This window comes from Aquarana catesbeiana, linkage group LG01 (assembly GCF_042186555.1).
Source record: "Aquarana catesbeiana isolate 2022-GZ linkage group LG01, ASM4218655v1, whole genome shotgun sequence".
NCBI classification, from domain to species: Eukaryota; Metazoa; Chordata; class Amphibia; order Anura; family Ranidae; genus Aquarana; species Aquarana catesbeiana.
The window spans coordinates 313214733-313228100 of record NC_133324.1 but is presented as its reverse complement, the minus strand read 5'-3'; the positions used below and the strand labels follow the sequence as shown (position 1 = coordinate 313228100).

Sequence of the window (13368 nt, the reverse complement as noted above, 5' to 3'; positions counted from 1 at the left end):
ATGGAACTCCTCCTCAGCTCTATCAGTGTCCCATCTGTTGGTCTGTCCGGATCCTGCAGCTGACTCCATACGATCAAGCTACCACAGCTGTCTCCACACAGTCAGGGGTAATCACTTCAGTCAGTAACTCCCAAGAGGTTGCTCCACAATTCGGTCCTCAGAACATAGCACTAATTCATGGACTAAAGTCCATGCATGCAATTCTAAAGTAACAAACCTTTCCCTCCTCTAGTAAACTGTAGTGTATACATGGGCAGCAGCCACTCACCAGTCCTGTGTAAAAAGAGGCTTTCTGTCCAAGCACCAGGCAAAAAGGTTTTTCTCTCTTTCTCCCTGTTGGTGTCCTCAGCGTCTGGCTCCTTAACTGCACAGCAGGCTCCCCACAGTCCAGGTTGCACTCCAATGCTCCAGAATAGTGTCCACTCTGCCTCCACTCCTCTCAGGTAGGGGTCACCCATTTACCATCTTCATGGCACTCAGTGGGTCACAGTCTATCACAGTTCTGGTCTACCGGCAGAAAAAGCAAGCCTTCTCTTCCTCCCTTAGCCCAGGAAAACTACTCCAGCTCCTCCCCTTTAATGTCCCTTGTCATGGGAATTAAACAACGTGTAGTTTCCAGCAAACCAGTGGTGATAGTTCAGTCTCTTCAGCAAACTACACTTCCCACAATCCTCTAAATTTTTTCCAAAGGAAATCCCTTCTGCTAAAATCTCCTCTTTTCTCATAGTCCATTTTCTTTTTTACTGGTTCTTATTCAGTTTGAATATTATGAACTTACACTTTTTTATGATGAGTTTTTCTGCTGATGATGTGATACAAATACATGGTTAAAGACTATAAACGCAGAAGCCACCTCTTTGCCACCCAAACTCTTTTTTAGATTACGGTGCCTAATGGTAGATGCTGTCCTGTCCTACAGTTGAGCCCATGTAATTAGGTTAACCCATGCCTGCTCTGCTTGTAATCATTTTGTAATCAAAATTATGCATTTAAAGCCTTTATTGGTTGCAAATACTGTTATATACACTTTAAAACGCTCTTGTACATTGAAGATTACATAGAAAATGTATTTATTTTTAACTTTATTCAAGATTGCAGGCCAAATTGAGATTAAACATGTAAGGCTACCCATAGATGGATCAGCTTTTTTTTTCTTCACTCAGCGGGTTAAATGAAAAAACTGACTGATTCCCTCATCCACATATTCGAGCTACATCAGGGAATTTTCCCTGCCGTGTCATTGTATTCTGACAGCAGGGAAACTTTCCCTCTATCAGAATACACTGATCAGCTTGCAGCCCTGATCGAATGGGGAAAATCCGAAAGGGCGATTGAACAGAAGTTGATTGGTAGATCGACTTCTGTTTAACCAAAGAGACCATACATGGATTTAAATTTTTGATCCACATATGGCCAGTTTTGGTTTTGTTATGTAATACATGCCCCAGGCCCTCTTTATTGGTGAGAGCTTTAAATATATACAGTGCCTTGCAAAAGTATTCACCCCCTTGGCATTTGCAATGTTTTGTTGCCTCACAACCTGGAATTAACATGGATTGTTTGAGGATTTGCATCATTTAATTTACAAAACATGCCCACAACTTTGAAGATTTTTTATTTTTTTTTATTGTGAAGCAAGCAACAAATTGGACAAAATGACAGAAAAAGTTGATGTGCATAACTATTCACCCCCTAAAGTCAATACTTTGTAGAGCCACCTTTTCCAGCTATCACAGCTCCAAGTAGCTTTGGATAAATCTCTATGAGCTTGCCACATCTTACCACTGGGATTTTTGCCCATTCCTCCTTGCAAAACTGCTCCAGATCCTTCAAGTTGGATGGTTTGCGCTTGTGAACAGCAATCTTTAAGTCTGATCACAGATTTTCTATTGGATTGAGGTCTGGGCTTTGACTAGGCCATTCCAACACATTTACATGTTTCCCCTTAAACCACTCAAGTGTTGCTTTAGCAGTGTGTTTGGGATCATTGTCCTGCTGGAAGGGGAACCTCCGTACTAGCCTCAAATCACACACAGAGCGGTACAGGTTTTGCTCAAGAATATCCCTGTATTTAGCACCATCCATCTTTCCCTCAACTCTGACCAGTGTCCTAGTCCCGACTGCTGAAAAACATCCCCACAGCATGAGGCTGCCACCACCATGTTTCACTGTGGGGATGGTGTTCTTTGGGCGATGTGATGTTTTGGGTTTGCGCCAGACATATCGTTTTCTTTGATGGCCAAAAAGTTCAATTTTAGTCTCATCAGACCAGAGCACCTTCCTCCATACATTTTGGGAGTCTCCCACATACCTTTTTGCAAACTCAAAACGTGCCATTTTGTTTTTTGCTGAAAGTAATTGCTTTCTTCTGGCCACTCTGCCATAAAGCTCAACTCTATGGAGCGTATGGCTTATTGTCGTCCTATGTACAGATACTCAAGTCTCTGCTGTGGAACTCTGCAGCTCCTCCAGGGTTACCTTAGGTCTCTGTGCTGCCTTTCTGATTAATGCCCTCCTTGCTTGGTCCGTGAGTTTTAGTGTGCGGCCGTCTCTTCTCAGGTTTGCTGTTGTGCCATGTTCTTTCTCTTATGATAGATTATGATAGATTTGATGATGGTGCTCCTAGGGATCATCAAAGATTTGGATATTTTTTTATAATCTAACCCTGACTTGTACTTCTCTACAACATTGTCCCTTTCTTGTTTGGAGAGTTCCTTGGTCTTCATGGCAGTGTTTGGTTAGTGGTGCCTCTTGCTTAGGTGTTGCAGCCTCTGGGGCCTTTCAAAAAGGTGTGTATATATAATGACAGAACATGTAACACAGATTGCACACAGGTAGACATCATTTCACTAATTATGTGACTTCTGAAGGTAATTGGTTGCACAAGAGCTTTTTATGGGCTTAATAACAAAGGAGGTGAATACATATACGCACATGCCAATTATCAGTTTTTTATTTCTGAAAAATTGTTTTATGTATATATTTTTCAAATTTTACTTCCCCAACTTAGACTATTGTGTTATGATCCATCACATATAATTCAGATTAAAAAAACATTGAACTAAAGGCTGTAATGTAACAAAATAGGTAAAAATCCAAGGAGGGGTGAACACTTTTGCAAGGCACTGTACCTGTTATGCAGACACAATGCCTGGCCTGCCCAGATATAGGCAAACTTCAGTTTTCTGTCCTCATTGTTTGTAATCTGAACCTTGCAACTGTGTTGGGCACTGCATTTCAATATAATGAGTGTAGCCATTCAATTCCATGAAAAAAATCAGCACATGTATAAAGTTAGGCATATGGACACTAGAGCACACATTGAAGGGAAACCTGGACCCATTTTGTAAATACTCATCAGTTCTAGCTTTATAGGGCAGTGTATTTAAATGGGATTTAGGATTTTTCGTGCAAGCACCGATGAGGGAGGTATATTGTATAACTAAGCTTACACTTTAAATATGAAAACAGTATTAACATTTCTATTAAATTTGTACATATTCTAAGAACATTGAAAAACGTTTGCCTTTCAGATTGTCCTCTTTGAGCAAGAAAACTTCCAAGGCCGCTGCCATGAACTCAGTGGACCCTGTACCAGCCTAAAAGAGGCCGGTATGGAGAAAATTGGTTCTATCCTTGTACACTCTGGACCGTATGTATCAATAAATTTTACTGCTTTAAGATCCTATTATATTAACATAAGATTACTGATTGCATTAAGGGCTGTATTTACCATTGAGGCTTATGGAAAACTACATCTAGCAATTTTTTTACATATGAACTAGAAATTGAATTTGAAATTATCAATGATTAAAGTAACATTGCTTAGAAAGGGGGCTCTTGTAATAAGATAAGAGAAGCATGAAAAGGTAAAGAGGAGCTCCAGGCTTCCCCCCAATAAATACTGTAGCTGCTGACTTGTAATATAAGGACACTTACCTGTCCAGGGATCCAAGGATGTCCTCACCTGAGTCGCTTCTTCAACAAGCTTCGGGTGCAAGTGCTGGCATCTCAAGTAAGGGAAGCAGGCAGGCCTAAGGAATCAATAATTTGTCATTGTTATAACAGGGTCTGTGTCACCAGGCTTTTGTTCATGTAAAGCTGAGTACACAGTAATAGTTTTTTTGCATTCAACCCAGCGGGTTGAACTAAAAAAAAACTGACAGCTCCAGACTAAGCCACTGTACTAATGATCTGACATTAGTGCAGCGATCTCCCCTGCTGAGCTGTTGTGTTCTGACAGGGGGATGCCCTGCCATTGGCTGAGAGCGCTGATCGGGAGGTGGTAGGCTGCTGGTTTTTCAGCATGCTCGTCAGACAGAAGCCAGCCAAACAGCTGGCTTCTTTCGGACCGGCTGACATACACACGGGCAGAATGTTGGCAGGTTTTTATTGAACCGGCCGATGTCTCCCGACATTTGGCCTTTGCATCCCCATACAAGTCTATGGAAGGGGAAAATCTACTTCAAGCAGTTCAGCTGCAGGCCAAACACACCTAATTTCTGAATGATCTCAGAAGCTTTTCAAATTGCTATGAAACTGATGCCATCAACACAAGCCCAAGGCCCTTTGATACCAGCCCTTATAGTGATGAGAGGTGGAATCAGATATCTTGCTGTAGTGTTTAGGTCACTGTGCTTTGCATACTGTTACTACACTATTCTGTTACAGTAGAACTTAGTTAAGTACTATTTGCATCAACTGAAAACATAACTAATTTAATTTTTTAAAGAATTCAATCCTTTCTAAACAGATGTTTGCATCTGAGCCCAACATTTTTAATTGTATTTGTTCTTCTGAGCAACTGCTGCATTAAATACCTTGTTATGAGAGGAAAAAGTTTGCTTTTTTTGCTATTTTTCCATATAGTATGACCCTCAACTGCTTGTTATAATGAAAAATGCCCACTAGATGGTAAAATGCGGGGTTCTTTGACTATGTTTAAAATTTTTATGAATATGGGTTTGATGGCATCATCATTTTGTAAACTGGTCCTATTTTAGGTTGGCAGTACAACACTAAAACTGTATATACAAATGATAAGGATAAAAGAGTGTTTATATTGTCCACATTTAAGTAACTCTTTCTTGCTACAAAAAAATAAATGAAAATAACGAACCTGATATCAAACCCTAAGGTTTTTCAAGGACTTTCATTAGCTGATCTAATCATTTATTGCGTACACAGCTCCTTTATCTTCTAATCCTTGTCTATGTTCCAGTTTAAGCTGATGCCATAACCCCTGCCCCAGGGTCACTGCTTCAGGGTGGCTCCTTTCTCTTTCAGCAGCACGTGGAGGCACCCTTGCACCCTTTCTCCCTACACTGTGTGCATCAATAGAAAAACACGACACCATAGCCTAGAATGGTAGAGCACATCCCTGCTCCTCCCTTCTCCAGGCTAACAAACTGGCTGGAGAGAGGGCTGTTGATTGTTAACTCTTTCCTGTGAAAACCAGAAGTTCAGGGAAGCAACACTAGGAAAGCAGGAGCAAGCAACATTGAAAGCTGTAAACTGCAAGTGCTGGGGTAAGAATTTTAACAAATAGCTTACTCTGAAATGTTTATTTTCTAAAGAGCAACATGTTAAGCTAAAAAAATGCTGAGTATTTAATACTACTTAAAATCTCTGTGGGTTCTTATTTATCCAAGTCATGGTAAAGTCAGCAATAGTTGGTCACATTCAGCAGGATTTATTCTGTAATGCTAAAGACATTTCACAGCTTATCCAAGCCAATTCTTCAGCTCTAATAAGTGTGAGGAACATACCCCAGCTTTTATAGCCACACAAGTCTCAATAACCTGTATATCATGGACTATGTCAAGGCAGATCTGGATTGTCTAGAAGCAGTTTGGGAGATATGAAAGTGTGTGGAAACACCATGTTCCAAATACATAATTCAGTCTCTCAGTGCTAGAAATTCTACAACAGGTGTTTATCTTTCAATCTACATGGTGGAAGGTGTGAAATGTTCTTAAGTTGCTGGGGTAGAGATGTTAAAAACATCCTCTAAGACCAAGTCTCAGCAGCATCAACTCTTTCACATGTAACATCACTAAGTGTATGGCTACTATTCTATCACCCTTTGTTGGCAACACAGTGCACAGTATTCAGAACACTATCAAGATTTTTCAATGCATCCCTTTTTTTTTGTACACCAACTATTGAGATTGTAAGGAAACATCTGAAATGAGAAAATAATCTTGACAGCCAAACAAAACTCCAGCAAGACCAAGTATGAGCCTTGCTGGATCTTTAACTCAACGCCAGCTATTTTAAGTACAAGGATACCTTCTTTAGATAGGGACTTGGCTGCACAAACATCTTCAATTGTAGATAACCATTGCTGTGAACCTGCAAATCAAAGTGGAGGAAAGAAGAGCTTTAAACTCATTCAGTGCATGTGGATGATACTTGGATCAAGATAATAACATCTGAAGTAAATACTTTTAGTGAACACACCAATTCAATGGATAAAAACATCACGTTTACATTAGAAGACACGAAGAATAATAAATTACATTTTTCTCTGCGTGTATCAAGGATGGATGTGACTTGCCATTCAATTCTACAGGAAACCTTCCCGAACAGATCAGCGTCTGCTTTTTGAAACCCACCACCAACCAGAACACAAACTCTGGATTATTATAATGCTACAACACCCAGCTAAATTGGTAAGAACAGAGTATAAAGAGAAGGAGCGACGACATTTCAGAAGTGCTTTGAAAGTTTGTGGCTACCCAGGCCAGGCATTTATCCACAAGGTCAAGCAAAAACACAATGTAATAAAAATGGAAATGGAAGTATAACACCACTTCCAAGAGGTCCAGATACAACTTTATCAACAAAAAATAAAATTAAGGAGGACAATCCAAAAGTAACCAACGCATTTCGAGGGTCCAAAAACACCTACTTCATCAGGGTTTAATTAGACACAATGTGAATAGACTAGAAGTGAATTGGACCTTTAAAGTGATATTACAGTCTTGTTTTTTTGTCTAAAAATAACAAACATGTTATACTTACCTGCTCTGTGTAGTGGTTTTGCACAGAGCAGCTCAGATCCTCCTATTCTCGGGTCCTGGCCCCTCCCTCCTGCTGAGTACCCCACAGCAAGCAGCATGCTATGGGGGCACTTGAGCTGAGTTGCTGCTCGCCCACCCCTCTCTTTCCTCATTGGCTCATTGACTTTGATGGTGCCCACTGCTGTCTCAGCCAATAAGAAGGGAGAGTCTCGGACAGCCAAGGCTCTCATGCAATATCACTTGATCGAGATGGGACTCAGGTAAGTATTAGTGGGGCTGCTGCACATAGAAGGTTTTTAATCCTAATGCATAGAATGCATTAAGATAAAAAAACTTCTGCCTTTACAACCACTTTATTGATATTTGTTTCAGTGTGATTATAGTACAGGCTTTTTCAGCAGTTTGGTAAAAACACAGGACTGCCGAACGAGGAGATAAGTAGAACACACGTAGTAATATGTCATCTTATATGTACAGTGGGGACGGAAAGTATTCAGACCCCCTTAAATTTATCACTCTTTGTTATATTGCAGCCATTTGCTATAATGATTTAAGTTCATTTTTTTCCTCATTAATGTACACACAGCACCCCATATTGACAGAAAAACACAGAATTGTTGATTTATTAAAAAAGTAAATTGAAATATCACATGGTCCTAAGTATTCAGACCCTTTGCTGTGACACTCCTATATTTAACTCAGGTGCTGTCAATTTCTTCTGATCATCCTTGAGATGGTTCTACACCTTCATTTGAGTCCAGCTGTGTTTGATTATACTGATTGGACTTGGTTAGGAAAGCCACACACCTGTCTATATAAGACCTTACGTCTCACAGTGCATGTCAGAGAAAATGAGAATCATGAGGTCAAAGGAACTGCCTGAAGAGCTCAGAGACAGAATTGTGGCAATGCACAGATCTGGCCAAGGTTACAAAAAAATTTCTGCTGCACTTAAGGTTCCTAAGACACAGTGGCCTCCATAATCCTTAAATGGAAGACGTTTGGGATGTCCAAAAACCCTTCCGAGAGCTGGCCGCCCGGCCAAAGTGAGCTATCAGGGGAGAAGAGCCTTGGTGAGAGAGGTAAAGAAGAACCCAAAGATCACTGTTGCTGAGCTCCAGAGATGCAGTCGGGAGATGGGAGACAGTTGTAGAAAGTCAACCATCACTGCAGCCCTCCACCAGTTGGGGCTTTATGGCAGAGTGGCCCGACAAAATCCTCTCCTCAGTGCAAGACACATGAAAGCCCTTATGGAGTTTGCTAAAAAAACACCTGAAGGACTCCAAGATGGTGAGAAATAAGATTTTTGGTCTGATGAGACCAAGATAAAACTTTTTGGCCTTAATTCTAAGCGGTATGTGTGGAGAAAACCAGGCGCTGCTCATCACCTGTCCAATGCAGTCCCAACAGTGAAGCATGGTGGTGGCAGCATCATGCTGTGGGGGTGTTTTTCAGCTGCAGGGACAGGACGACTGGTTGCAATTGAGGGAAAGACGAATGCGGCCAAGTACAGGGATATCCTGGATGAAAAGCTTCTCCAGAGTGCTCAGGACCTCAGACTGGGCCGAAGGTTTACCTTCCGAAGGTTTACCTTCCAACAAGACAGTGACCTAAGCACACAGCTAAAATAACAAAGGAGTGGCTTCACAACAACTCTGTGACTGTTCTTGAATGGCCCAGCCAGAGCCCTGACTTAAATTTAATTGAGCATCTATAGAGAGAAGTAAAAATGGCTGTCCACCAACGTTTACCATCCAACCTGACAGAACTGGAGAGGGTCTGCAAGGAGGAATGGCAGAGGATCCCCAAATCCAGGTGTAAAAACTTGTTGCATCTTTCCCAAAAAGACTCATGGCTGTATTAGATCAAAAGGGTGCTTCTACTAAATACTAAGCAAAGGGACTGAATACGCAAAAATGTCAACAATTCTGTGTTTTTCTGTCAATATGGGGTGCTGTGTGTACATTAATGAGGAAAAAAATGAACTTTATATGATTTTAGCAAATGGCTGCAATATAACAAAGAGTGAAACATTTAAGGGGGTCTGAATACTTTCCGTCCCCACTGTAGCTGGAGTGTCAGAAAAACTCAGATTATTTTTAACAAACATTGCATATCTGAGAGATTCTAGCCCAGGAATATGCTAATACAGTAGCTTGTACATCTAAAAGACCCAACACCCAAACACAAATGAAAAAGAAAGTCTTTTGAAGACAGTGAGGTGTGCATTTTTGATACAGGACAACTGGTTCGCAAGAGGTATGAAAGAGGCGATCTATATAAAAATGGAACAACCATTCCTAAAAAGGTATGGGCGGGCTTTCAAAACCATCTGTCACCTACATATGATGGCATTTTAACACGTCTACTCTGGCATTTTGACAACCATGTAATTCAAATGATTAAAATGTTTGTTATCTCAACATTTCAAATGCCTGATATGTGTCTGTTGTACCGTGTACTTTTATGAAAAAGTATCCTGTTCTCTTCGTAGTGCTTTCTTTTTTGTGAAATGCCTGGTGATCCTGGTGATTAGGGATGAGCTTCGTGTTCGAGTCGAACCCATGTTCGACTCGAACATCGGCTGTTCGATCGTTCGCCGAATTGCGAACGTTATGGGCCGTTCGCGCTAAATTCGTGTGGCGCGTCACGGCCCATAATTCACTGCGGCATCGCAGTGCATTGCTGGCTGATGATTGGCCAAGCATGCACTATGACCCGCATGCTTGGCCAATCATAGCGCCCTCAGTAGAGAGAGCTGTAATTGGCCAAAGCCAGGGTGGCTTTGGCCAATTATGGCTCAGGGGATTTAGTACACACCCCACACTATATAAGGCCGCCTGCACGGCGGCCCTGTGTAGTGTGTGTTCCGGTGTGCTGAGAGATAGAGAGAGAGAGAGACAGTGTCATTTGATTTGAGTTAGATAGATTAGGCAGAACAGTCAGTCAGTTAGCTGCACTTACAGTGTATTGTGTATATATATGCATCCCAGGTGTTGCATATATATATATATACACTGTATTCAGTTTAGCTAGATCCGTTCCTGTTATCTTCTATCTAGACTATTTACATTTAATGCAGTGCGTCCTGCTCACAGTGTTCAGCTAGATCCGTTCCTGCTATTTACATTTAGTGCAGTGCGTCCTGCTCACAGTGTTCAGCTAGATCCGTTCCTGTTATCTTCTAGACTATTTACATTTAGTGCAGTGCGTCCTGCTCACAGTGTTCAGCTAGATCCGTTCCTGCTATTTACATTTAGTGCAGTGCGTCCTGCTCACAGTGTTCAGCTAGATCCGTTCCTGTTATTTACATTTAGTGCAGTGCGTCCTGCTCACAGTGTTCAGCTAGATCCGTTCCTGCTATTTACATTTAGTGCAGTGCGTCCTGCTCACAGTGTTCAGCTAGATCCGTTCCTGCTATTTACATTTAGTGCAGTGCGTCCTGCTCACAGTGTTCAGCTAGATCCGTTCCTGCTATTTACATTTAGTGCAGTGCGTCCTGCTCACAGTGTTCAGCTAGATCCGTTCCTGTTATCTTCTAGACTATTTACATTTAGTGCAGTGCGTCCTGCTCACAGTGTTCAGCTAGATCCGTTCCTGCTATTTACATTTAGTGCAGTGCGTCCTGCTCACAGTGTTCAGCTAGAGCCGTTCCTGCTATTTACATTTAGTGCAGTGCGTCCTGCTCACAGTGTTCAGCTAGATCCGTTCCTGTTATCTTCTAGACTATTTACATTTAGTGCAGTGCGTCCTGCTCACAGTGTTCAGCTAGATCCGTTCCTGTTATCTTCTAGACTATTTACATTTAGTGCAGTGCGTCCTGCTCACAGTGTTCAGCTAGATCCGTTCCTGTTATCTTCTAGACTATTTACATTTAGTGCAGTGCGTCCTGCTCACAGTGTTCAGCTAGATCCGTTCCTGTTAAATTCCTACTGACAGGCAGGCTTGTCTGGTTACAGTATATAAAGCTACCTGAAGAAAATTACAGGTGTTCTATTTGATCCTATTAGTACCACGGTCAGGCAGCTAGACTATTTACATTTAGTACAGTGCGTCCTGCTCACAGTGTTCAGCTAGATCCGTTCCTGTTATCTTCCTACTGACAGGCAGGCTTGTCTGGTTACAGTATATAAAGCTACCTGAAGAAAATTACAGGTGTTCTATTTGATCCTATTAGTACCACGGTCAGGCAGCTAGACTATTTACATTTAGTACAGTGCGTCCTGCTCACAGTGTACAGCTAGATCCGTTCCTGTTATCTTCCTACTGACAGGCAGGCTTGTCTGGTTACAGTATATAAAGCTACCTGAAGAAAATTACAGGTGTTCTATTTGATCCTATTAGTACCACGGTCAGGCAGCTAGACTATTTACATTTAGTACAGTGCGTCCTGCTCACAGTGTTCAGCTAGATCCGTTCCTGTTATCTTCCTACTGACAGGCAGGCTTGTCTGGTTACAGTATATAAAGCTACCTGAAGAAAATTACAGGTGTTCTATCCCAGCTTAGTGCAGCTACAGGCCATTAGTATGTCTGGAAGGCCAAGAAGGAGAGGCAGACAGTCACAAGCCAATAAGAGAGGGCAAGCAGGCTCTGTGTCTAGTGCTGGTCGTGGAGACGGTGCATCCTCATCAGCACGTGGCCATGGGACACGCTTGGCCTTTTTTTCGGCAGCTGGCCGTGTTGAGCCGCAACATGCGGAAGACTTGGTCGAGTGGATGACCAAGCCGTCCTCATCCTCCTCATCCTCTCTCACCCATGCCCAGGGTGCTTTGTCTGGCAAAGCAGCGGCCTCTTCCCTCAGCTCAATGTCATCAGTGACTCCTTCCCTAGCTCCACCATGTCCTCATGAGGATTCCCTCGAACTGTTTGACCACAGTGTTGGGTACATGCTCCAGGAGGATGCCCAGCGTTTGGAAGGCTCTGATGACGATACTGAGCTCGATGAAGGCAGTAACATGAGCACGGACAGAGGGGGTGCCCAAGAAGGACAGCAATCTGGCAGTCATGCTCCCCCTGCTGCAGCATACTGCCAGGTTTGCTCCAGTGATGAGGAGGGAGGGGATGATGAGGTCACTGACTCAACGTGGGTGGCAGGTACCCAAACGCCACTTTTTCTCACGGAAGGCGATTCCGGCTCTCTACCGGCATGTGGAAGGCAATGTCCATGCCTCGCTGGACAGGGCGGTCAGCGGTAAGGTGCATATTACCGCTGACTCATGGTCCAGCAGGCATGGACAGGGACGTTACCTAAGTTTCACGGCGCATTGGGTGACTCTGCTGGCAGCTGGGAAGGATGCAGGACAAGGTGCAGTAGTGTTGGAGGTTGTTCCGCCACCACGCCTCCAAAATGCTGATTGTGACACACCTCTCTCCTCCACCCCCTCCTCTTCTTCTTCTTCCTCCATGGCCTCTTCCTCGGAACCAGCGGTGCTCCGTAGGCGTTCAAGGGGCTACGCAAGTACGCAGGCCAAAAGATGCCATGCGGTGCTTGAGCTGGTGTGCTTGGGGGACAGGAGCCACACTGGGGCAGAGGTTCTGTCAGCTCTGCAGGGGCAGGTTCAGAGGTGGTTGACGCCACGCCAACTTAAGGCAGGAATGGTGGTTTGCGACAATGGCACCAACCTCCTCTCTGCCCTCCGACAGGGACAAATGACCCATGTGCCCTGTTTGGCTCACGTCCTTAACTTGGTGGTGCAGCGGTTCTTGGGCAGGTACCCGGGCTTACAGGATGTCCTGAGGCAGGCCAGGAAAGTCTGTGTGCATTTCCGCCGGTCATATAATGCCAGTGCTCGGCTGACGGACCTCCAAAAGGAGTTTAACCTGCCCAAGAACCGCCTAATCTGTGACATGCCCACCAGGTGGAACTCAACGTTGGCCATGCTGCAGCGGCTGCACACGCAGCAGAGGGCCATCAATGAGTACCTGTGCGACTATGGCACCAGGACAGGGTCAGGGGAGCTTGGTTTTTTTTCCCCACGCCAGTGGGCCATGATCAGGGATGCATGCACTGTCCTGTCACCATTCGAGGAGGCCACGAGGATGGTGAGCAGTGACAGTGCATGCATCAGTGACACTGTCCCCCTTGTCCACCTGTTGGAGCACACGCTGCGTGGAATAATGGACAGGGCACTTGAGGCAGAACAGAGGCAGGAAGAGGAGGACTTCCTTAGCTCTCAAGGCCCCCTTTATCCAGACAGTGTTCCTGCGTGCCCGCCGATCACACAGGAAGAGGACGAGGAGGAAGAGGAGGAGGAGGAAGATTGTGTCAGTATGGAGGTGGAGCCTGGCACTCAGCATCAGCAGCAGTCTTTAAGGGATCAGTCCCAAGAAACACATGGACT

At 43.6% G+C, this 13368-nt stretch overlaps 1 protein-coding gene across 1 annotated transcript in view; it reads left to right on the top strand.

Annotated features, from left to right (window-relative positions):
- Positions 1 to 13368, top strand: part of CRYBB2 (crystallin beta B2) — a 59266-nt gene that overhangs the window by 19366 nt on the left and 26532 nt on the right. The window contains exon 3 of the mRNA XM_073629490.1: positions 3534 to 3652. Coding sequence (XP_073485591.1) covers positions 3534 to 3652 — 119 coding nt within the window. The remainder of the gene's footprint in view (positions 1 to 3533; positions 3653 to 13368) is intronic.